At 33.2% G+C, this 26,022-nt stretch overlaps 3 protein-coding genes across 4 annotated transcripts; 1 reads left to right on the forward strand and 2 right to left on the reverse strand.

The window, feature by feature from the left end:
• Positions 1-5,563: 5,563 nt before the first annotated feature.
• On the reverse strand, positions 5,564-11,793 carry LOC101252790 (vacuolar cation/proton exchanger 3). Its single transcript, XM_004243173.5, has 13 exons — positions 11,475-11,793; positions 11,231-11,337; positions 10,064-10,327; positions 9,894-9,961; positions 9,502-9,530; positions 9,174-9,370; positions 8,842-9,054; positions 8,189-8,323; positions 7,869-7,985; positions 7,737-7,790; positions 7,375-7,491; positions 6,897-6,993; positions 5,564-6,040 (listed from the first exon to the last, which is right to left on the reverse strand). The coding sequence occupies exons 2-13, from the start codon at positions 11,273-11,275 to the stop codon at positions 6,018-6,020; spliced, it is 1,359 nt and encodes a 452-aa protein (XP_004243221.1). The 5' UTR covers positions 11,276-11,337; positions 11,475-11,793; the 3' UTR covers positions 5,564-6,017.
• A 2,137-nt stretch (positions 11,794-13,930) lies between these two features.
• Positions 13,931-17,971, forward strand: LOC101252503 (uncharacterized). 2 transcript variants are annotated; one of them, XR_742378.4, is made up of 5 exons: positions 13,931-14,056; positions 14,766-15,879; positions 15,973-16,042; positions 17,371-17,651; positions 17,762-17,971. XR_742378.4 is itself a non-coding variant. In XM_004243172.5 (4 exons), the coding sequence occupies exons 2-4, from the start codon at positions 14,897-14,899 to the stop codon at positions 17,524-17,526; spliced, it is 1,209 nt and encodes a 402-aa protein (XP_004243220.1). In that variant the 5' UTR covers positions 13,931-14,056; positions 14,766-14,896; the 3' UTR covers positions 17,527-17,971. The 2 variants fall into 2 exon arrangements, 1 of the variants encoding a protein (XP_004243220.1); XM_004243172.5 differs by having other exon boundaries at positions 17,371-17,971.
• Positions 17,972-20,500: 2,529 nt separating this feature from the next.
• On the reverse strand, positions 20,501-25,034 carry LOC543968 (ADP-glucose pyrophosphorylase small subunit). The gene is made up of 9 exons (NM_001247767.3): positions 24,692-25,034; positions 23,542-23,838; positions 22,987-23,256; positions 22,714-22,893; positions 22,214-22,317; positions 21,997-22,108; positions 21,290-21,388; positions 20,941-21,060; positions 20,501-20,807 (listed from the first exon to the last, which is right to left on the reverse strand). Exons 1-9 carry the CDS (start codon positions 24,956-24,958, stop codon positions 20,691-20,693), a joined length of 1,566 nt encoding a protein of 521 aa, NP_001234696.2. The 5' UTR covers positions 24,959-25,034; the 3' UTR covers positions 20,501-20,690.
• Between the last annotated feature and the right edge of the window lie 988 nt (positions 25,035-26,022).

Here is a 26,022-nt window from a genome sequence, read left to right on the forward strand (position 1 = left end):
TAGAGTCAAATAATATAAATTTTGATTTATATTTTAAAATGTAGTATTTAATTATATTGATTTGAAAAAAATTGGAAGTTGCAACTTTTTTCATATTTAATTTTTATTTTAAAATATTCAATTTTAAAAATTACTTAAGTTAATTCTCTAACATTATAACTAAAAAAAAGTAACGGAGGGGGTATTATATAAGGAATCAGAGACTTTAAGTTTTTACATCTGATGTATACACATTTAAAACTAGGGGTCATGACCAGTTTATTGAATTGATATAAGAATTAGTAATAGTTAAAAATACATATAAATTTTTTTTTTCGAGTTTCATGACTTAATATAAATCAAATTTATAGCGATTATAAATCAAATAAACGATATTTTCAAAAGTTATAGCCTAATATAAATCAAATATTTTTGCAACTATAAAAATTAAATTGAGAATTTTGAAATCGAATTATTATTAAATATAAAACTAAATCATTATTATTATTTTTAGTATTATAAGAAATGAGTTGGATAACTTCTTCTTCTTTTTTTTAAAAATCAAATATGAATCAGCTTGTATAATCCATTAGTAAAAGATAAAAATAAACTACATACCAAAAGTGTGTTTCAACTCTCTATTTTTAGTTTTTTGTTCTTTTTTTATGTTCTTTTATTGTATTTAGTAAGAGAGAAATCATTTTTTCTATTATTTCTAAGCAACTAATACTCAACTTTATACTGAGTAACGTTTTATTAAAAATCTTCACAATTTAAAGATAATGCAGATTACATACATATGTATATATTACTTTGGACTCTAAAACCACAATAAAATATTTCTCTATATATATATCAAAGAACAAGCTATTGACTCCGCAACAACACCAACAAGAGTTTATTCACCATCATCATAACTGTCATCACTGCTACCACCACCACCGCCGCCGCTTCCTCCAACTCCACAATTGTACCAATCATCGATATACGAGGAGCTCCTATGAGCAAAAATGATCATAGAAATTATTACAACAGACATACAATCATATGAAATGTGATAACTAAATAATATAATATTGTTAATTAAAAAGACGAGGAGAGGGAGGCCCACATACAATGAAACAACACTAAATTACTTAATAATTTTTACCTTAAAAATTTTAATTTGCATACCTTCCTATCTAAGGTTAAGTCCTCCATTAACGAAATTGCTCGTTCTTATATGCAAATAAGTTGTTCTAACTTATCTTAATTTTCTTTGGTTAATTTGTGTTCTTTTTTTCCTTTTCTAATCGGAGTTAAAATGTTTGGTTTTCTTTCCCAATATTATAAAAAGCTACATTTAACTCAATCTCAGTGTAAAAAACAAATACTACTAAAACAAAAAAATATGCAAAAAAAATAAAGCGGGAATTAAGAAAAAAGGAGTATAATTAAGAACAAAAACATCATTTTATAAGAAGTTAAAGAAGATTAATTACATGTACACTTATAATATAATGTATATATAAAGCATCAAATCACATAATTTATTGTTATATATACATAATGTATAACATTTTTAATCTTACGAGTTTCACTTTTTACAAATATTTCTCTGCGTATATTTTTTTTTGGATAACCTTATAACAATTGTGAAAACTCAAAAGTTTATACTAAACTCTCGACTACTCCACACATACAAATTATTTATTTTAACTCAGCATCCACCACCACCGCCACCGCTACCACCACCACAACCTCCGCCGCCGCCGCCGCCGCAACCTCCTCCTCCACCACCACCGCAACCTCCACCTCTATAAAACCAATGCTTCTTTTTCCCATTAGAGGAGTCTCCACAAGCAAAAATGACCATAGAAATCATTAAAACAGACGTAATAACTATTCCCACTATTATTATTAAGCTCGAACCATCAAGTGTTGTGCCACCATCAGATCTCACACCATAGAATCGTGCCATATTTAGACTTAAGTCAATTCTATTAATCTATTGATCCAAGGAAAAGTACAATCTCTTATAGAGGCCTTTTTATGTATGAGTTATAGACTTTCCGTAACGTTTAACTTCAAAGAAGTTGCAATTAAATAAAAAAGACATATGTAATTTGATTTGGTCAAAATTGTTTAAGTTGCTTGAGCTAGGCTCCAACATGACTACTACTATATTCACGTCTTAATTTCTAGGAATTTTCAAACTTGCTTTGCTGATAGTACTGAAAAAATATTTTCGATTTATTTTGTTGACTTGTCGACGTATGAAGTTATACTAAATATATTGTTATGATACAAACTTTATATTGTTGTTATCGATATGTGAATATACTACATGCCCAAAATTAGTTTCAAACTCTCACGTACAACAATGATATATTCAGTGAAATCTCACAAAATTGAGCCCGGACGACTCTCACACCGTGAACCATACTTACATTGTTACACTTTTTTTGTTTGTATTTTGTTTTTGTTGTTTTTGTATTTTTGTATTATATGAATGGATCGAATTATAGACTTGCAAATTCAAATACAGTAAAGTTTATTTTCCTTTTTATGAACCTAAAATTTCGTAATCATTTGAATATAGACAGTGAGTACGCAATATTTTTCTAGGAAGTTGCACTTAATTTCATCCATAAATATTAAGACCAACTAATTATTTGGTTCTTTAATTTGTTTCAACTTCTTTTGGTCCGGACGTGCATATTTTTAATTCATAATTCTTTTTTTATTTAGAGGAAATTTGACAAATAGTAAAAATATTAAATTTAATAAGCCTCCTTCAGCTATTATTTGTCTATTTACACTGTATAGATATATTTTTGCTAGCTAGAATATTTTCGTTTATATATTTTGCTTGTTAATATACAAACATAATAAGTATAGGCGAATCATGTATTTATACCATTAGAATTTTTATAGAACTTTCACAAATCAAATATACAAACTTGGTTAAACATATACAAATATTAAATTTACACAATTAGGAGCTAAATTATACAAATTATAAATGTAGGGCCGTAGGCCATGTAATTATATTTATAAGTTAATGGCCAATGATAATTTAATTGAACTATAGCTATGTCAACTAATATATTTACTTATCTGCTTAATTTCTCTTTTATTTATTATTGGTCTTACTCAAGACTTGTTTCCTGTTATTTAGGGATTCATACAAAACTTATTCAAACCAGTTGCAATTTAATATGAAAAAAACTATATTCAATGTATTGCGTACAGATATACATTACTTATGATAGAAGGAACTTGAAATTAAAAAAATTAAAAGGGAAACTACAGAAAAGGAAGTAATTTATATTTACTGTTTACAATATACACTATCTTAGTTTATTTATTGTAAATTCTAATATTTTGATGATCCTCACAAATGTAGGGATTTTATTTTTGGTAGGGTGCTCTTGTCTAGATTCAAAGTGGGGAATAGTTGTAAAGTTATTCTGTCAATGATTGGTGAGGCACCAGCATACTTAACCAATCAGAATTGACGAGGTTGTTTGTCCAACGGTTAATAACTCTTCACGATTGATATTTTTATCATGACAAACAACATATAATATTCATTCATCATTGAAAGGATTGAGAGCCAACAAGTCTTTATCAAAGAACTCAAGCATAAAAGAACGCAACAAGGGACATGATCCTGCAAAATGTGTATGCGTGAAAAGGACGAAAAGACAATTATCAAAAGGTTGTCAACTCTGATGTGGTTGGTGCACAACCTTTGAGAACAACATACTCTCAGCCAATGGTCATGTGCCAAGGGTTTGTGTACATTTTGATGTAGTCTCTTCTCCCTCAAACACAAACTCAAGATTTGACTAACAAAACTTGGATATTCTCTGAAAATTCATAAGCTTGAAAAGAAGGTCGTTTTCAAGGAAGAGCAATACTCATGCTCAACAGAGGGACCTGATAGAGTGATGAAGCGTCTTTGTTTAGTTTGAGTTTTGACAGTCTTTGCATCTTGAAAATTCTCTAGTATACAAGCAAACACCATCTTGGTGAGGAATTCTTCGACAAGTGCAATAAGGACATGATCGAGTTGCAAGTGTCAGTATATATTAGGAGTTATACTTCCGTGCTTACATTGTAAATTTGTGACTGTTCTATAAAGAATTTCGATATTTTGTTTCAATTTCTAAAATTCTAAGTCAGTTAAGGTTGACTGATTTAGTGAACAATGTTGTATTTTCTTAGTCAATTCCAACTCTTAGAGTTGGGTGTAGTGGGCAATATTGTATCAGCTTAGTTGAAGTCTAAGTTATCTGGCGTTAGATAGCTTAGTGGACGGAGTTGTATCTGCTCGATTGAAGTCTAAGTTATCTGGGTTAGATTGCTTAGTGGGCAGTGTGATATCTTATTAGGCTCAGTAAGTAATAGAGTTATTACTTAGTTGTGAGATTAATAATTTCTTCTTACTTTGGTTGTAGCTGTGTTTTACCCTTGCTTGAAGAGATTAGTGAAAACAGTTGAAAATCTTGTGTGATAGCTTGTGTCGTGTTCTCATTATTGTTTATTCTTTTTGACTATTCTTATTGAGTCAAGAAACCTAATCCGTTAACTAATAGTGGAACATATTCTATCATTTTCCCCCTATTTATTTCCTAGAATTATATGGGGTGGGGGGATTAAAATGCAAAAATGAAACACATGCTAGCTACCAAATAAAAAAAAATCGAAAAGAAAGAAATCAATATTTCTATACTCCAAATTGCAAATGTGGAATTATATGACCGATTACTTAATTATATTGCCCATCTATCACCAATTACAATTTACAATCGATTATATATACAAACAAAAGCGACTCTTCACAAATATAAAGATAATGGATTGCATATATATGTACACATTACAATTTAATTCCTTGGACTCTAAACTTCACAAACCAAAAGAAAATCAATATATATCCAAGAACAAGCTATTGACTCCACAACCACAACAAGAGTTTATTCACCTCCTCCTCCACCACCACCACAACCACCGCCACCGCAACCACCACCACACCCTCCGCCACCACCACCTCCATCGCCTCCTCCACCTCCACCTCCACGATGGTACCAATCATCTCCGTTAGAAGAGTCCCCACAAGCGAAAATGATCATAGAAATCATTACAACGGACATAACAACCATTCCCACCATTATCATCAACCCTGAACCCTCAAACGTCGACCCACCATCTCCCACAGTACCATAGAATCGAGCCACATTTGTATTTCTACTTTATGTAATTATTCTATTCATAGATATAATTATGCTTCTAACTAATCTCTTGATAAGTTTTGTATATATAGCCCTAAATATGTCATAATGTTTGGCATGTTGCCTTTTTGTATGAATTGACCATTTGTGTTTAATTAACTTAATTTTCAAAATTGTTTACTTGGTATTATCAAGAATTAGCCCAATCGATGACCGTAACATCAGAGTGATTTAATATATATATACACACACACAAATCATGGACCAATATTATCAATTTCTATCGTTTTTTACTTTTTCAATATTATTTTTAAAATCTATAGTATGGACTTACCTACAGAAAAGAATAAAGTACAAAAAGGATATACATTATTTAGCTTTCTATTTTTCTTTTGGTGAAACTACAAAAGCAAAAAAAGAAATCATTTAGATATACAAATTACAAAGTAATCAATGAATGATTTAACTTTCATGATACATCGTCAAAAACAACACATTCTGCTTTTGACAAGATTCTTTTTTTTTTTTCCTACTAGGAATATATAACACAAAAATTTCTTTACTATCCAGCCATTTTCGAGGAGAAAAAAAAATCAGCAGCTGCCACACAATACTAAGAGAACAACATATACTTTTCAACTGAACACAGATGCTAGTAATACAGAACTCTGAGCATCATCAACAGTTGAATTGTTGTTAATATATACAGCTCAGAGTGGCCAAAACTTGAAGAAATGGCTCTTTTTTTATATATATGCAACTCTAATTTGTATTATGGACCTTCAGCTTTAGCAGGTCTACATGATCTGAAACCACCTATTATGTTTTTTTGGGCTTGTCCTCTGCAAAGCAACGATACATTATAATCATCAAAACGATGTATCTAACAAAGCAATAGTTAATTGATCAACATCATCAAGTCGAATAAAATCGAGCAAGTTGTAACTAACCATTATAAAGGTGCATACTGTACCCCGTATGGATGACACAAGGAAAAACAGAGAGAATGTTCAAGAAAAGAAAGGTTCTGTATCATACATGACAGACTTGTTTCATTGGTTGTTCCATCTAACATGTCGTAAAGATGAGGAAGACCAAGTGTGCTGCTATTAAGTGGAACTGAAGAAGGCAAAAGAATATCCGATCTTTTCAAACTCTTACCTGGATGCTATTTCTCACCTTAGATTTCCTAATCAGCTCGTTGTCTGAGATGAGCAGTGGGATGACTTATATGTAAAAACTTGGACGATGTTTTCTTCTAGTTCCAGAGGCTCAAGACATGTACATCTTACTTCAATTCACTTAACACTTCCTCATCATTATGGAGTTTTTTGCTACTTATAAAGTTTGCATGCCATTCTATGTGTGTGTGCCTAACTAAAAATCAGTACACTCCAAAACAAGTGTTTGCCATATTCTTCTTTAATTCATGCTTTCTGTATTTTGTAAAATGTTTCGGTATCCAAAGAATTGTATACCCCAACTAAAAGTTACGTTGGACAAGACCAAAAATGGTTAACCCGTTGTTTTATTTAACTACAGAAGAAGTGCTCAAGAACTAAACAAAAGCAAAGCAGAAGAGAATAGAATAACAGTAACAATAATAGATGTTATCAGTTAAAACAGACACCAAAAGAGTATATAAATCAAAGATCATGAGCTTCTGTATAGTAATTTCACGAAGAAAATATAACTCACGTATAGCCTCTGGATCTATATGCACAAAGAAGCTTGCAGCAACTATCAAATAGCAAAGAAGGAGCATAAGTCCTTTGAAGTAATTGGAAGTTCCATCCTGCAGAAAGAGGAAAGGATAACATGAAAAATTATTTTCAACAGCAGGAAGCCTTGCAAGCTAAATTTCAATCATAATCCCGGAAGTGAAGAAAAGAACAAAGGATCGAGAAGGAGGAAAAGGAGACATGACATTTATTTTAACTGGATCAAGCTCCGACTCAAGACTTGCAGAACTTTCAACTTTTAGAACAAATATATTGCCTTTATGTTGTAATTTTCAAGCAATTTGAAAAGACAATTAAGTTTTAACTTTTCCCCAACCTCAACCTCTAAATTAAAAGACGGCATAGAAATCAACAAGACAAAAGTAATACTCCTCAGAGAAATGGGGAAAAAGTAGAACCAGAAAGATTCTGAATTATCTAGTTTAAGAGCACACCTGCAGCATGAATGCTACAACAAGGACACTCATGAAAAGCGTGGCTGTTTCAAATAACTGAAAATTCAAATCCATAGGACGACCCATAATCCATCCAACCACCACGCAGAAGGGGATCTGCATCCAACGATAAAAGAGGAATAAACATACAAGAAAAAATTGTGTGGAAGTTATTATGTGATGGTCCAGGAAGTAAAGGCGGATAAAATATGAGATTGTGCATCTATATTCAGTTACTGCTAATGCCTAATGGTAGAGTCTTCCTGAATGAGACGTCCAATCTGAGGCTATACAAGAGTAACTTGCTTCTTAAAGTTTCTCTTTGATGTAATTAACATGAATAAACATTTTGAATTACCTACCCCAAACATGGCAATCTGCGTTGATGAGCCTATTGCTACTCCCAAAGAGATGTCCTGTAACGGCACCAGGTAAGTAGAGAAAAAGAATAGTAAACCCTTGTTTTGATACAAAGAAAAGATAGAAGAACGTACAAGCTTGTCTTTGACTGCAAACATGACAGCACCAGCATGTTCAGCTGCATTTCCAACAATCGGTAGCAGTATGACACTTATAAATGCCACAGGAATACTCATAGCAACTGATGCCCCCTGAAAACATAGTGTAATTTATTGGCAGAGAAACTCAGAGAAGCATTATTTTTTAGTTTGTCTTAGGCTACTTATATGTGTCAAAGATTAAGAACACAGTCTAAGGACGATCCCCAAGTTATTGATAATTAGATGATTCTATCAATAGAATGCCAAAGAATGGAAATCGGAAATGAGAACAAAGAGCAGGACAAAGAAATTACCTCTATGGCATTAACCAGGTATTCTGACAAGACTGCGATCCATAGTGTCAAAATCGAAAGCCATATAATTGACCCCCATTTTGATATCTCAGGAGCTTCTTCCTCTTCTAGGCTCTCGTCATTCTCACCCTCTTCCTGAATTTTATTAAACTTTTAGGGAACCTGAGCAAACTCAATGGAAGAGTAATGTAGCTAATAAATGTATCGATCAGCCTAGCCCGTGTGGGATAAAGGTTGTTTTGAAGAGGGGACTTAACAATTGTAGGACCTTTTGGATTCCTCATTGAAAGAATGTACAGAAGACTGCATAATGTTCCATATCTTCATTTTATATGCAGATACAGTTCATTGGTCAAGTGTTTTAAGGCAGAAAAGAGAAAATAAGAAGGAATCCAGTATCTAAATCTCCAAATTTATTGGGAGCTTAGAAACAAAAGAATTATCTCAGGCTAGAGAGGAAATTTTGACTTTCAGATTACCAGATGCATTGGCTACTCTTCCGGAAATACTGTCAGAAAATTCGACAGGAGAAGTAAGGCCTAAGCGATTCTAATGACCAATACTTTTTATTTTCCAGTTTCAACAACCAATTCTGTATCTAGTGCCAGCAACATTAAACACAAAAAAATGCAGAGAGAATAAAGAACCCCAACCTCAGCAAGTGGCATGTAAAAACTATTCTGACTAGTCAGCTGATAAAACAGGTATGCACCGTATGCTACAAGCATTACGCAGCTGCTAAACCGGGAAAGTGCCAGCTCTGACTTCCCAAAATGCAACTCGGTGTGTGTAAAATGTAGGACAGCAGGGAACAGTAGGCCCATCACTGCCATTAGGAGCAATCCCGAATTCATCACTGCATTTCCCTGACAGCGAAAACTCTGAGAATGTCATAACTTGCGATCGTGGTCATGAGATACAATTTGAACTAAACGATATTGACTTTCGGGTTATATAGATATGGTAGCATAATAACATAATCTACCTTGTCAAAAAGCTGGTCCTTAGTAGAATGAGCAATTCCACCAGCAAAAAATGCACATCCAAGCACTAGTAACGTATTCGACAGTATTGATCCTAATAATGACTGTTGAACCACCCGGATCATGCCCCTTCTCAGTGCATACATTGATATTATTAGCTCTGTTGCGTTGCCAAAAGTTGCATTTAGAAGTCCTCCAACTGCAAAATTACAACAGCAGATTGCTCAAAGATGACATGAAGTTTTTTAAATTGAAAGCAAGTTAAGACTTAAAGATTGATTATTGTTCTAATGCAACACCATGTACATCAATGATATGAAGAAAAATTACCTGTTGGTCCTGTATAGAAAGCCAGCTGCCTACATAAATGGAAAACCAAAAAAAACATCAATTATGAAAAGTGTAAATACTATAAACAGCTTTTAAATAACATAAATCATCACCTTTAGCTTATTGTTCAAATACAAAGTTCCACGTTATCAACTGAATAGACCATAATTTAAAAGCTATACATTTTCCAATTATCCATACAGCAAAACAGGAGCAAGAATAAGTGTAAATGCATTGTAGCCCAAACATCCATTTTATCGTCATTAATAGACACTAATTCTGAAATTTTAAATTAAATGGTGACAAGTCCTTTGTCATCAACTAATGCATTCCCCTTGATCCTAAATGTACGGCTCATACAAAGTACTGTAGATACTGGTTTAGAGAATTACTCTGTCGCCCAACCTAAACGCTCTGCAAGGGGTATGATTCCTAACAAGCTAAGAAAAAAGATCCATCCCTGAAAAAGTCGTGACAGAAAAGAACAAGAGAAAAATAATGTGAGTAATTAAGCTCTTTTAAGAAATGAAGATACCGGACTGGAAATAGTTTTGCAACTTACGTGATGATCAGTTAACATATCAACGAGCATTGCTAAAGGACCACACGGAATAAGTAGGTTTAACTTCTTGGAGAACAAAACTATGTGTATCTGCCTTAGTATACTTTTCCACGTACATTTACAACTGACATCATCTGTATCGGTATCAAAAACGGATATCTGAGGAGCGGCATCCATAGAAGATGTCCTCCTATCATTATGCTTAGAGTCCGCAAGAGTCTCATCCTCAAGCTGAAGTACCGCTCTTCCTTCTAGTGATCCCATCTGTTTAGCCAGTATTCCTTCATTAGATAAGATAAAAGAAGGCCAAAAGGTGTAGCTTCTACGATATTTGATCCTAAAATAGACAGAACAATATAATGTTCTTTTCACAGACATGAGAAAAGTTCCTCAAATTGAGCCACTCATTCTCCTTGTTCATATTTTACACACTGACTTGGTGCATTCAATGAATTAACATTAATTTGATTCATCAAAAGAAATAGAAGGTAGTTAATAGCTAAGTTGCTCGGAGCACTCGTGTCGACACGACATGGGTGTGGGTGTGTGGATCCATACCCGATCTAGTCTACCTATTTTGGATACTTTGACCAAAATCAACAGAGAAATTGCGGACAGATTTAATCAAAGCAAAAGCTAAGGTGAAATTGAAGAAAATAGAATACCTCATATATATAAATTTCTATATCATTCATTTTCCTTTGATCTCCTTCAAGGATTCTCCTCTTATCACCATTTCCCCTTCAAGTTTTCCACATAATATCTCGAGACTTTAGGTTACAACTCTATTTCTAAATATTTGAATTATTTTTAGCCGAATCACCACACATACACATGTATTTTCGAATCTTAAAATTTAGATCCTAAAGAATACAACCTCTAGAATACGCACTCGAGTTCAAGCAACTTAGGTTAATAGAATGTCAATGAATGATTAGCAAGGAAAGAAAACATGAAACCTTCCAAGTTGTGCAATGTTAAACTAACAAGGAATTCGATTTATTTTACATCAATTTATTATTCATAATCATAATTTTTGCTAACTTTAACATAACATTAACCCGGTGCACTAAGTTCCCGCACGCGATCACACCGCAAGAGTCTATTGTAAAGAGAGGAAAAACCATATAACTGGTCCACTAATTAGGAGAGGAAAAAAAAACTCACTTCAAGATGGGATTTTCCCCCTGAAAATTGTGAATCTCTAGCCATCCACTAATGATTCTGCTCAGCTGAGAAAACAGAAAAATTTCCATCTCCAACCATTTGCATAGCTGCCAACAAAAGTTCAAACCCAATTTATTTATTTATTTTTTCCAAAATACCAAAATTGGAAAACAAAAATCAATAAATATCAATAAAAGGCTTATGGGTCAGATGAATTTATCAAAAATGAAAGAATATTTATTACCTGATAAAAAAGTCAACAAATTGTGCTAGAAAGCCCAATTCGTGATATGCATGTTCTCTTTTGATTAATTGTCAGAGGAAATTAAAGAATCTTCACAAGGGATTTTATTTTTCCACTGCAACCAATTTTATTTTATTTTTCTTTGCAAAAATTTACACTTATTTTCCTCCGTCTTTGTCAAAGATTGGAACTTTTTTCCCCTAGTTTCTTTATGTTGCTTTGGCGTAGCTTACGGTACAAAATGGTGAGAGAAAAGGGGCGGTTGGTATAGTTGGTTATTGATGGATCAGAAATAACAAAGCATCATAGCCTTTAGAAGATCAAACTCAAATCAAAATTTTCATTAAATAATTTTGAAAATATTAAAAATATGTGCAAACTATTTATTGATCGTCTTAAAAAAATACTCTTTTATATGTCTAATTAAATTTACATACATTACTAATTTATCACATGACATAGTAAGTGATTTCAAACTTTTATAAGAAGATGAGCTTTGAATAAATAATCAAGAGAAGTGGTGAAAGGAACCATAAACTTTGTGAGAATTTAAGGTTATATCTCACATTCTCACTCATTACAAGATTGAGATGTATTTAAGTTAAGTTAGTCAAATAAATAATATTTTTAAAGATTTGAATAATTAAGATAAAGTTAATAATTTCCGTCTAATTTAAACATGTTACTTTTTTATTTAATAATTTTAAAAATTAAATATATAAACTGAGGCATATATATATATGTTCACATAAGAGATTCAAATGTAATTCTAACCATAACTGACTATTAAATCTTATTTAAGAACATGATGTACGTTTGAACCTAATGTACATATTCATTTATTGACTACTTCTATTAATTTGGTACATCTCATTAATAATAATAATTAAAATAATTTTGCCTATCAAAATTAAAGATTTGATTGACATTATTCTCGATAGATGAGGGGTCATGTCATGTCACTACCAATAATATTATACAAGAACTTGTTGTTTAAGCAAAAGACCTTTAATTTTTCCTTGTAACTACTGTTGTGGAAATTTACAGCAGATGCAAAGGTAATTGAAAGCTGGCTTTGTAAAAGTTAACAAGACTTTGAGGAAAGGTATATATTCTCATAAAATCACATTTTTTTTTAAAAAATCGTTTGATTTTTAATTTTTATCTTTTAACAATTGAATTTATACTAATAAAACATAATTTTTTTAAACAGTAAAGTCATATTTGAATATACTTTGTGCGATATTATGATACGAAAGTATAATCTTATGACCTATAAATTTATTTTTAGGAAGAAAGTGAATTAAAGACTATTACATAAAAAAGTCGGCAGATCAAATGACCCACGTATTCCTGCTTAATTTTCTTGGGCTGGGCCCGAAAGAAATAGATCATTTATATGTTCATCTTCACACATGTTTGAAAGAGTCCACTTAATAAATAAAAGGAAAAAAGAAAGTGATGTCTTTGTTATAAGCTTGAAAATTATTACGTTAAGTAGAATTGTACAAGCTAGCTAAAAGTAGTCACCTCGTATCATTTCGAAGTAATTTCACTCAGTAGTCTATTTGTACGCTGTCACGTAGAACGCAATCATAATATTAATAAACTTAATCATAATAAGATAGAAGCTTTTAATATTAAAATTACTATTATTAAAATATTGAAAAAGTGAATCTTAAATTTTAAATATGAAAATTAAAGTATAAATTAAGGGGTGAAAATTTACATGTCTAGAATCTCAACGCGTTTAGTCTTGGCAAGCCTATCTTTGGCTACAATCGTTGGGTGTCTGGCCTTAACAAGACGAACTTGATACACAATCGCGTAAACTAGATGTTTCGGGTTAAGTTTATAAATTTGTATACATAATGCTTATGATTTAAATGGTAATCTCAATATTAAATATACATAATTTAATACATAAATAGATTCAATATTAGCTTTTCAGGCTATGTGATTTTTTAGTTAGGAAATAGGTGAGAACTTTGTTGATTATTTAGTGGATCAAGCAACTGTTCAAGATTGTCTCGTTGAAATATTTTATTTTAGTTTTAATTCTAATTCGTAATTGTAGGCGATAACTTTAGCAAGTTTGTGAATGTTAGTAATTTGATCAACAATCAAAGTTTTCTATTATGTTTTGGCAGTAAGTTGGTAACATGTAATTATAACATACATACAATTATATATTATTTGATCGACATTTTCTTATTGGGTTAACCGAAATCGAACCGATAATATCAAAAATCGATAACAAATTTCTTATTGGTTTGTTATTGGATTAGCATATTTTAAAACCAAAAATTGATAAACCGAACCGATTATATGTAAAACCGAACCGAACCGACCGATGCACACCCCTAGATATACGTGCACTTTGCCCATTTTCTACGTAATTGGGCTCTCACGGCCCAAAGGTACCACAAGGATACCGAATTCTGGCCCAATTTTCGGCCCACCAACTTTAATATGAATTGAGTCAGTTAATGTCATCTTAAGCCCATTTTGAATTGAGCGATCTGCAGTAACAGTGGGCTCGACGAATTCCTCACGGTGGTTCTTCTCCGGTGATACCACCGGTAAGTTCTCTTCACTCTCTCTCCGGCTTACTCGCTTTAGCTGATTATTCTATGTCGCCGAGAAAATTCCGATACTTTTTACTGGTAGATTACAAGTTGTAGGTTGTTTCAATCTGTTCGTGCATGAAGAGAGGCTTAATTCGTATATGTGTTAAATTTTTCTGAATTGTCCTAAAGAATTTTAAATTATTGATATTTTCTGTGGTAAAAACTTAAAACAGTCTGATTGTTGATACTTTGATTGAAGCATAGTAGATTGAACGTATTTCAATTTCTTACTGTTAAGTGTAATGGTTTGAAATAAATTAATTTGAATTCCAATGTAAATTTTAGTTCTAGCTTGAGATCGGCATTGCTTTGTTACTATTATTTTGAACGAGCTGAAAATATGAATTCTTTCGTTGTTATGAAGAATATAGGTTTCATATTTAGGATTTTGAGCTTCTGAAGAATTAAAGAGAAAGCTGCATTACAAGGACTAAGCTATAGTTTAAGTATATTAAAACTTAAAAAGAACGCAGTCTCTAATTTTATATACCATTGGTCATTAATTATCAGAGAGTGAGCTATAGTTTAAGTTAATTAATGACTACTTTGACAATACTTACATATTTGTATGCTTTGTCTTATGTTAATCGTGTAACTCTAAGTAGAGAGGAAAATGCTCTGTACTGTAACTTATGGAGTTTTTCCATGTCTATGATTGAAGCAAACCCTGATTTGAAGTGGACTCTGGTTGGATGGTTGATTCATCAGTAGCTATTGTGAATCATCTATTAAGTAAGTACTAGAAACATCAACAAGGAGCTGCGTCTCTGATGATACTGTGTGTTAATTCCTATGGAAACAATATATCGAGGGGGTAGAAAGAAAAAAGTGTTGGAACAAATGAGCCCGTCATGGAAAGAAATTTGTATAAAATGTGATAAAGGTGGAGAAGTGTTGGTTTGTGCTGATAGTTGTTGTCCTATAGCAGTTCATATAAGTTGCATGGGTTGTCCAGCTAGGTTTGATGATTTGGGAAAATTCTACTGCCCCTATTGTCTGTATAGGCAATCAATTGCAAGATTTCATCAAGCAAAGGGGTATGTTTTGTCAAAAAAACAAGCTCTGGATGATTTCATTGATAAGGAAATAATAGATAAGGTCAGAGAGGTGCCATCAATACTAAGCAAATCAACACGTGAAAGGTCTGATGAGCCATTACCAGAAAAGAAGAGTGATGTTCTAGAAAGCAATTGTGATCAACAATGGGTGGTTGGGCAGAAAATACTTGCAGGCCCAGCTGTTAATTGTGGTAGTAAACCTAGTGTTCGTACATCTTCTAAAGCAACATCAACCAATTTTAGAGTTTTAGAAGCTGGAAATGGCATTCAGGTAAATGATCTACTAGAAGTTGGTGAAGACCAACAAGAGAAAAGTGTTGAAGACCACCACAAAGATGGCCACTTAAGTAACTCTTCTGTTGCTGAAGAGGAAATATTGGGGAATGAACTTGTTCTGGAAGAACCAAAAAGAAACTCCACTGAAATTGCAGGAGAACAGATGACAAAGGTTGATCAAACTACTGCAATTGTCATACACACAGATCCTTTGTTGCAGCAGCACTTGCATGGTAAAAGAAGAGCTGAAACTGTGGATTTAACATGTAGAAAATCTAAGCGTGTTTCAACACAACGTAAGTGCGGTAAACAGGTTAACAAAGTTAGAGATGAGCATATGCTGACTGACTTTCCAAGAATGTTAACTAGGAAATCAGCTTCCTTACTTGAGAATGATAATGCAGCGGGCATGTTTGTGCAAGTTAAAAAGCCTTCCACGTTGTAAGTGATCTTATGAAATTTCTTTCAAGTTTGAGCAAATTATCCTATATATTCTTCAACAACTAATAATTTCAACTTTATTTTCTGCTGCAGACCAGATATCCTTCCAAACGGGCAACGTAAAAGAGTATTATGGCGTCGCGAAGAGGAAGAGATGATTGAGGTACATTTCCAGAAATATCTACTGTATAGGTTTGTTTCGGTAGTGTGAGCCAAGGATACATAGTGTCCTTACGTTGGAAGATCTGACATCTATATTTTTAGACTTACTAGGTACTGACTTGATTACAATGATTTGGTAGTTGGGTTAAGTTCATCGACTGAACTTTGATAATGCTATCCTTATACCACCATTTCGTCTTCATCTTTTTTCTTTTGTTCTAGTTTTTGCAACTTCACTTCTGTCTCGTTTTTTCAACTTAACATTTTTAAGGTTCTTTATGCTTAAAAAGCCATATGTTTTGTGCAGCATTGACATCTTACAGACTTTGCAATTGATTTGGCTTGTCGTGTGTAGGTGTTAACCACTGACTTTCTTGTAATGGCTTCAATGGCACGGAATGACTTAATTTTATGCGCTTCATCCATCTTTTCCTGTAAAATTCAGGTCAAATGAGGGTGCATAAAATACGTATGGGAAAGTAATGGAGAAAGAATAAGAAAACTTTAGATATGTGATTTCTTGTGGTTATTCTTGCGTATTGCAATAATTATCCATTTTCCCGGGCTGGTTTACCACCACCTTCAAAACTAAAAGAAGAAAAAAGGGAGATTACAAACTGCAAAGTAAAACAGTCAATAGGACGAGCAAATATGAAAAAGTTTATGTTGATAATTCCTTCTCGCCCCTCTGTTAAGGTCAACCTTGTATCATCCTACAAGCTTCCCATTTGTACTTTGTATCTACCTTGTAAAAAATTCTGCACTTTCCAAACTTCCTGTTTGTTTGTTTTTTTGGTTGGGGTGAGGAAATTTCCCCTTGTTTACCCCTGCATTGCAAAAAAATGTGCTGCACTTGTATAGTAGGTATAGAGAGGAGAACAAAAGTCTGCTTATAGCAAAGGAAACAAAAAATCCTAAATAGTAACCTTTCTCTTGTATCACGGATGATAATGATTTATATGGACAAATATGTTATAGAAAAGTTCCATGGAGACAGAGAATCCGTTATCACATGCTTGCTTTAAAATTACGAAGTATTGAGACAACATTGATGCGCCTGTAAATGCACACAGTGTAGTGGTTCATATTGTTCATGTCAGTTGGCATCACTGGAGAATTTTGAGTGATTCATGAAGCTCAGAAGGCTCTTGTGATGAATGATGACAATATAAGTCTCACAAGCCTAAATACTAGATTGGTTGAGCAACCCACTGGTTTTTCTGTGTGCAGTGTCAGTGAAAAGTGGTTTGTCGCTGATGTTTGCAGTTATCTGATTCATTTGCTGATATGTCTGAGTTCCTGAGTTAATTATGCATGTTGTGGCTGCAGGAAGGAGTTCAAAAATTCTCATCCAAAGTAAACAAAAACACCCCATGGAGAAAAATTCTAGACTTTGGTCATCATGTGTTTGATCATTCTCGCACTCCAACTGATCTCAAGGACAAATGGAAACAAATGTGCTCTAAACATGGTGGTCGAGTTTGACCAGGAGTTCTTTGCTAAAAACATGTGAAATGTTGGAATTGCTTTGTGATATCCAGATTCAAATGTGTGATGAAGAGTACCTTTCTTCTTTCTTTTTGTGGATAGCTTCTTCATCGAGCAAGCAGGTCAGTTTTGAGGAGTAAAAAATTAAAATTAGTTGTAGTTTCTTATTTGTTAACATAAACATAACGTTGTTATGGGGTTTACTAATGTATTCTTTGGTTGATCGCTGCAGGCAACATGTAAATTTCCTTATAAATCTTAGCTTAATGTACCCGTTACTTGTCAAAGAACACAAGTATAGTTGATATATGGATAGTTTGAAAGAGAAATAGTTCTTGTTTGGTTGTTTTTCAAGCACCTTTTCTTTATGCTGTACCCACTCCTACACCCCCTGGGGGTTGCATAATAATAACCAAACAGGGGTTATTTGGGTTCGATAAAAGTTATTGGGTTCATCCGAATTTTCATTGGTACTATAGCTTCCTACCCCTTGCACATGTGAATGTAGCCTGTTGAGTTTCTCAATTCAACTAAGTTTTGTATGGAGTCTCGAGGCTAATTTAGTTATTTTAGTATAGCTGTTCATAAAAGATTTTATGTTAATTACATATGTTAAGGCTATTTCTTTGTTGATATACCCATGCAATTTGGAGTTCAAAATTGAAATTTTAGTTTGGAGTTTGTGTTTATTTATGATGTTTGAGCAGAACTTGGACATTTGATTTTAGATTTCAAATTTCTAATTCTATTGAAAAATAGAATTTGAATTTCAAGTATGTGATTTTAATTATTATTTTTTTATAAAAAGAAAATTATAGCTTGCCTCATAAGTTTTTTTGCAAAAATAGGCTTATGCTCGGCTTCAAGAAATTGTTCAGAGGGATTATGTTAAAGAATAGTTAGTTACGACTATTGTTTATTTAGTAGACAAATGAATTTTTTTTAAAAATCAAGTATATCTTACGCTACTTTTATTCCTATAGAACCCACAAGTTATTGCGTTAGATAAGAGATATAACTAACTACTTGTATCGAGCTTATGCCGTATAAGACAAAACATTGTCTAAATATATGTTGAACGAGTTAGCTATACATAATTTATACTCCATATAGCTTATTTCTATAATAAAACTTGCACCGGACAAGGCAAAAAAATTATTAATTTATGACTTAAAAAATTAGGTCATAGATAATTGATTTATAAAGAAGTTAAAAATATCATATTTGAGAGCAAAAATTGAAAAACACCTAAAATAAGGGCATCCGTGAGAAAACTTGTTGATAAACAACAAAGCAACTTTACAATTGAACTCAAATTGTGTATGAATTACATAAAACATTTTGAGTAAATAATTTTATTTTGTAGAAAGTGACGAGGATGACTACCACTAGGACCTCTTAACCATAAAAATCTCCACTCTCATCATACTTTTTTTTTTGGGGTTTCTCATCCATTGTTTGATACGAGATATTAAATGAGTAGATTGAGTAAATAAATAGATTTTAAAATGGATATAAATAAAAATTGTGTTAGATCCTGACCCATCAAAGTTTACTTTCGACAAATGTGTTGGACTCAAATGGACTTTAAAACGGTTGGATCTTGGCCCGTTCAATTTTATCTGATTAATCTCAATAATTTTAATATATTATTATTATTTAAGTTTTATAATCACAATTTGAATTTCAACCGAAGAAATATTTTTTTAAAAAAAAAGAAGTACAAATACATAGATAAATTCTAAAAGATATAAAATATATAGTAATTCATATTTTTAATATAAGAACACACATTACATCATTGCGAATAAAAAGTCTTAAAACGGATTAAAATTGAAGATTAAATTGAGCTCAATTAAGCATTTCCTTGAGATTGGTTAAGGCTTGAATGAGTTCAGATTGAATTCAAATCAAGAAAATCTTGAGTTCGACTCTTAAAATTCTAGACGGGTTTGACAGATATTAGAACTCATTTTTGACATTCCTATTTGATGCCCATGTTGGAGCCCGACTACTTGTAGGTAAAGTGCTATCTCACAAAAAGTAATTTTTTTTTAAAAAAAAAAAAACTTAGAAATAAAATCCGATTCCATGCAGGAATTGAATTAAGCTACTCGTTTTCCCAAATTCCAACTAAAAGTCGGGTTTTTTTAATCAACTCCTATTTCATTCCAGATTTGGTTAAAACTCAAAAAAAAAAGATCTCTATATATACCTTATGACTACTTTCATTATTTTTCCATCTTCAAGAATCACTCTTGTAAACAAATCTTGATACACAATGTCTCTCTTTCAAAATTGGACTATTTGTACTGATTACTTTGGTGTCAAGCTGCCATCGCCACCTCTCCCAACAAAAGAGAAGAAGAACACGAATTCAACAGATACAAAAGGTGGTTCAGCAACAGACAATGTAGGTGTTGGTGAAGGCAACAATGGCAAGAACAAAGCACACACTATTACTCCATCCTTTGATGGCTTCTGTGAGACAACGGAACAGGACAAGGAAAAGGCGGAGTTCAAAGATACAAAAACTGCTAAGAGATTGAGTACTGGTGCAGCAATAGCTAATGTACTTGCTGGTGGAAGTAGCAATAGCAACAACAGACGACTCGCCATCGTTCCAGCTTTTGATGGCTTATCTCCTTTTGAGATGTTTGTTTCTGATTGATCATTTTTCTTCTAGCTAAATTTAAAGAAACAGTGTTGTTTTCTTATTTTCATCTTCTTCTATATATATAGCAAGTAATTTTCTCTTCAACGTGCATAAACTCGAATTTTGATAGCTGTTTTCTGATGTTTTTCTTCAATTTCATATTCTAAAACATGATTCAATACATTTACCCACACTGGAACCTGACTAATCCGAATTCATGAAAATTGATGAAGAACAAATAATTCTTTTTCACTATAAACATACAGAGATGATGAAACACAAGTAAACATAAAGCAAAAGTGAGATCAAAGCAGATCTGGTGTAATGGTAGATTTATTTTTATTTTAGACGAATAATTTTTACAGCAACCAGGTAATGAGAAGTATCATAAAAGCAAGATGTACACTAGATTTCTACAGCATAGGAAAATAAAACTTCGGCACGTTTGTACCTCATGGCTGTTTAGCCAAAATCTTGGAGGGCAACCAAGTTATAACGCGTTCCTTTAAATGACGATTCCACTTGGAATCAAAGCATCCTTGATGACAGTGACAATCCCACTCTTGATGAAGTATCCATCTGTTTCCCTAGCCGCTTCTTGAACATTGTCTTTGTTAATGATCTGACAAAAGAAAATTTATTATTAGGAACTCATGCTATGAATATGGATACATGATATCGAGAAAAAACATTACACATCAATTGCATGTTCAAATGACACTAAGTCAGAAGTGTAAAAGTTTAAGGAATTTAACCTTCACATTGTCCCCTATACGAGCATTCTTGTCGATAATGGCTCTTTTGATGTGACAATTCTTGCCGATGCCAATTGGGACACTGCCCTTTGCAGCCAGCAGCTTCCTGTCAGCATCAGTCTGAACCAATAATGGGTCAGAAAGCGAGTCCGTTATAATAAGTGAATAGAGTAAGGAAACCACAAGCTCAGTATTTTCTTTATCATGTGTAGTTCGACTCTTAAGGCAAGTTGCTCCGCAGTAAACCATATACACAGCAAGTGTAATAAGCGAAGAATGTTAAATTCATGTTCGCGTGTATATTAGTTTTAGAAATGTTTTCTGGTAATCAAAGAATTATTAGCATTACCTCGTAGTAATCTGCCCCCATCAAAAGTGAGTCTTCTATAATTGCTCCCTCTGATATGCATGATCTGAGCCCAACCACGGAATGGTGAATCTTACAGTTCTGCAAACAGAAATATTGATTAATAACTATGTAGTGCTATACTATTTTTCTGCATTTTCTGGAGCACTGTATGATGAAAAATGAAAAAAAATGGTGAAAAGCATATTGCATTCACTTAGGGTCCAGAAAAGGTCCAAACCCAGGGTATAATGTAGACAACCTACCCAAAGCATTAAAGGTTGATTCCACGTCTCGGACCTGTTACCCTCTACACACACAAGAGACAACTTTAACGTTGTTCCAAGACTACTTCGATTCTCCAATATTAGTAAGTGAGTTTTAAATTTTGTGCGCCTCAACTTAATCAAAGAGCCAACTTTTAGATGTTATATTTCAGACCAATTGTCTCTAATAAGTCAAGATCTATAATATCAACAATATTTAGCCCTCTCCAACCATGATGGAAAATCAAACTGAGAAGAAAATGCAAGGCAAGCATGCCTCAGAGAGAAGAGAGTCCAATATACTTTACTTTATCTTCTTTATTATTTTTGAGAAAGATGGATGAGGTCACAGAAAATATTGAACATGTCAGAGATATGCCTCACATATTTGCTATCAAGACTGCAACTTAGAAATATAGGAGCCTTGAAACAATAACTAGTTACCTTGATCACACAACCTTCACCAATGACACTATCTGTGACATCGGCATCAAGCATTTTTGAAGGTGGCAAATATCGAGGTTGGGTGTAGATTGGGGCTGATCGGTCGTAAAAGCTTCAGTAAATATTGAAGACAACAATATTAGTGTCAAATCAAAGTGAGTGGATAACAGCGCAAGGTAACTATAGAGAACCATCTCCTTGAGATCAGCAAAATTACCTAAAATCTGGCACCGGCTTTTTTGTAATGCCCAAATTGGCATTGTAGAAAGCTTCAATGGTACCAATATCTTCCCAGTACCCATCATATAAATAAGCTTGCACCTGAGAACACAGATACATAAGACTTCTAGAAACAACACTAACCAAAGTGACCATTATCTTAAAAAGAAATTGAGCGCGATGCATCATTCTTTTTTGAGTTTCCACATTGATGACCAGAACAAGCAAAGCAACAAAGAGAAGAAAAAAAATAAAGAAAAACTTGAGAAGGGCAACACACGAAAGCAGAAGACAAAAGAGAGCTCATTTCATAACCATAACCATATTTGGAAGAGAGTTCAAGAACTTGAGACAGTAAGGCCCTATTGCTCTAGAGTAAAGGTCAGAAGATGCAACTTTTTTTATGCATTGAACACAGCAAAAAGTGTATATTTCATATTCCAACTTTCATGATAAGTAAAAGTAACATGAAGTGTAGGTTCTAGAGAAAGTACATACTCTCATCCCAAATGAAGTTGCACCAGGAATAACTTCACTACCAAAATCATTGGCCCCAGGAAACTTGTCACGAAGTAGGTTTAACATCACGTCTTTGCTAATGACATATATACCCATACTGGCGATAAAAGGCATTTCTTTAGCTCTCTTGTCATCAAGACCTAAAATGGTAGTATCCACCTGAAATACATCAAAACAAGAATTAACACATGCTAATAAATTCTTTCTTGAGTAGTTCTGAATTGAAAAGCATTAGGACTATGATAGTCATACTTTCATTGCTTGCAATTGCTCTCCTTGCGGTTTCTCTGCAAATTCAATAATGCGTCCTTCTTCATCAATCTTCATGAGACCGAATGCAGTGGCACGCTTCTCGTCCATTGGCAGTGCGGCAACGGTAATATCAGCATCTGTTTCCCTGTGGGCTTGAATAAACTTTTCATAATCCATTCGATACAGATGATCTCCAGCAAGTATAAGGTATTCAAGAACATTATGCTCCTCAAACAACCACAGATATTGTCTGACAGCGTCCGCAGTGCCCTACAGACAAGCATCAACACTTGTTATGCCAGTTTGTGAAGTAAACTAGTTCAGAGCAGCAATAAAGCATAAATAGAAGTTTAATTTAAGGTGTCATGCACGAATGACACCCGAGTTACAACTCAAATAATGCATTTCTAAACAGCTCTTCAGAATATACAAAGATATAGGTAGTTTAAGTGCTAATTGTATGCTTCATAGTAATTGAGTTGATATTTGTATCCTCGTATAATAACAATAACAGTAGTTTTAAGTGAACTCTATGCAGCGGGAATGAGAATTTACCTGGAACCAATCGGGGTTCTCCGGACTTTGTTGAGCAGCAAGAACTTCCACAAAGCCCTCGTTTTTGTATCCTCCCATATTGCTAGCATATGCCCGTGAAAGGTGGCGATTTAGAGAGGCAGAGTTGAATTGTGTGAGAACATAGATCTTGGATATGTTACTGTTCAAGCAATTGCTTACGGGAATGTCAATCAGACGATAATTTGCTCCAAGTGGAACCGCAGGTTTTGCTCTTTTTTTAGTTAGAGGATAAAGTCGGGTCCCAGCTCCACCTCCAAGAATAATTCCCAAAACACTCTACATTGCATAAACAATTCAAGTTCAGATCACCGTATTTACTTAGAGAAATTCAGCTTCTTAAAGTTTCCATATCAAAAAACAAGTTATCATAATACTTACTTCTAAGAACACGTGAATCATTGTCAAGCTATTACCAAATAAGGTTTTGTGAATACAATTAACTTAATACTACAATATAACTAGATTGATATACTTTTTATGAAAATATAAAAAGGTTGACATATTGAAATGGCAATCTGCCCATTATTACTAATACTAACAAATAAAAAGTGTTCAGTCTAAGGATTAGAAGGTGAGACACACACTACTAGCTATGCCTGAAAACGTTATTTGGACTCTTTGAAGTTGTCTTTGGGTGCGTGTCTGGTACTCCAAAAGTAGTGTATTTTTTAAGGATCCGACACGCTGGTGCAGCGATGTTTTGCTCATGCTCAGATAGTCAGATCCAATGACTACATTTTCCAGAACATATTACTAGTTTTAACAGCTTTTCCAAGTCATATCATCAATAATGCCTATCACGTGCATAATGAATCTTTGAAGAATGTTGGCAAAGAATTTTGTTAAATATTAAACAAAATGAAGTAATCCAAGCACATTTTCAAACAGGCACGTGATTTTTGTATCAGAAAGAGGGAAAATAGGTGAGAGGATCTCGGATCTAGAACTACCCAGTCAAAATACTTCACTCTGAAGCAACCCACTCCATTTTTTTTACAAGAGGATCTACTTCTCCAAACCGTCACAATCCAATAATCACCTCAATTAATCAGAGAAAAAAGTTCTACATTTTTATCTAATGATTATATACTAATGCATCTTATGATAAAATTGACTGAAATTTACTTACCCTGCTAGCATCTGGGTCCAGACATGTCTGTGAATTCTGCGAATCAGAAACAGCCTTAGGAGACACAATCAATGGACTTCTTCTCACATTGAATCGTACTCCTTGGGAACGTAAGGACGATACAGGCATCAACTTGTCTCCGGCGAGATGAGAAGACGAAAATGAGAGATTTCTGCTGGATATTGCACGTGTAGAATCATTTCTTCTCTCATTGATGCAATTGTGGGAAGAAGGTGAAGATTTTAAGGCTCCAATGGAAGCCGCCATTGTTAACAAAGCTTGCTCTCAACTATAGATACTATAGAGAGTGTGTGGTAGAGTGTGATTGCACTTAATTACAGCTGAGATTTTTGGTTTTATAATACTGATATCAAGGGTAACTTTATAGACTTAGTTTTGTGGGAATTTACGAGAGGACCATAGGTGTGACTGGTACACACTTCTTGTGATTGAGGGTATTTTGGGGATTGAAATATTTATTGCGATTGAGGGTATTTTGGGGATTGAAATATGACTTTTGTATTTTAGCTTTATTTTATTTTATTTGAGCTGCGTTGTTTTTTAAAAACAAGATTAAAAGATATTCTTATATGCTTAACTTATTTTAAAATTTTAAACAAAAAAAAAATCCTTATCAAATAAAATAAAATAAAATAAATAAATAAAAATGAAAAGAGTATTAAGAATTATTTATTAGTGGACGTCGTTTCACTTGTTTGCACGAGAGTTAGATATGATCACATGTGTTTGAGAGAATAAAAAAAGGGTGACGGACGTGTATGAGCCGTGCATTATTAAATGTGATTAAGAGTGAGAAAATGAATTGTTTAATCAAGATTTTTTTGTATTTAAATAATTGGTATCTGGTACTTGTAGACATGACAAAAGAGATGTGGAATAATTCGAAATTGCCAGAATTGATATTATACTTTATTCTATGCTGTCACTTTCCCTATGAGAGTTGATGTATCAAGTTTCAAGAATATAATTATAAAATAATGATAATGACTAAAGACCCATGTTGCTATGTTTAAATGGACGATCAAATTTCATCGTCCGTCCATTTTGCCAGTGAACATCAATCCCGTCATTCTTTTTCTCATTGGTATTCAAATTATACATCCTTTTTTCGTATGTAATTAATGAATGCATGATACGTTTGATATTCTGGACGTAAGTAATTTAGTTCACGATTGAAGTAAAAAATTCATATTAGGCATTTATACTTATGTATGATGTTTTTGAGCAAACACAACTTTCTATCAACTTGATGTAAGTAAATACTTATAAATGAAACTCACCATACTCTTTCCACAAGCCAAAGTGTGTGC

Source organism: Solanum lycopersicum, chromosome 7 (genome assembly GCF_036512215.1).
Source record: "Solanum lycopersicum chromosome 7, SLM_r2.1".
NCBI classification, from domain to species: domain Eukaryota; kingdom Viridiplantae; phylum Streptophyta; class Magnoliopsida; order Solanales; family Solanaceae; genus Solanum; species Solanum lycopersicum.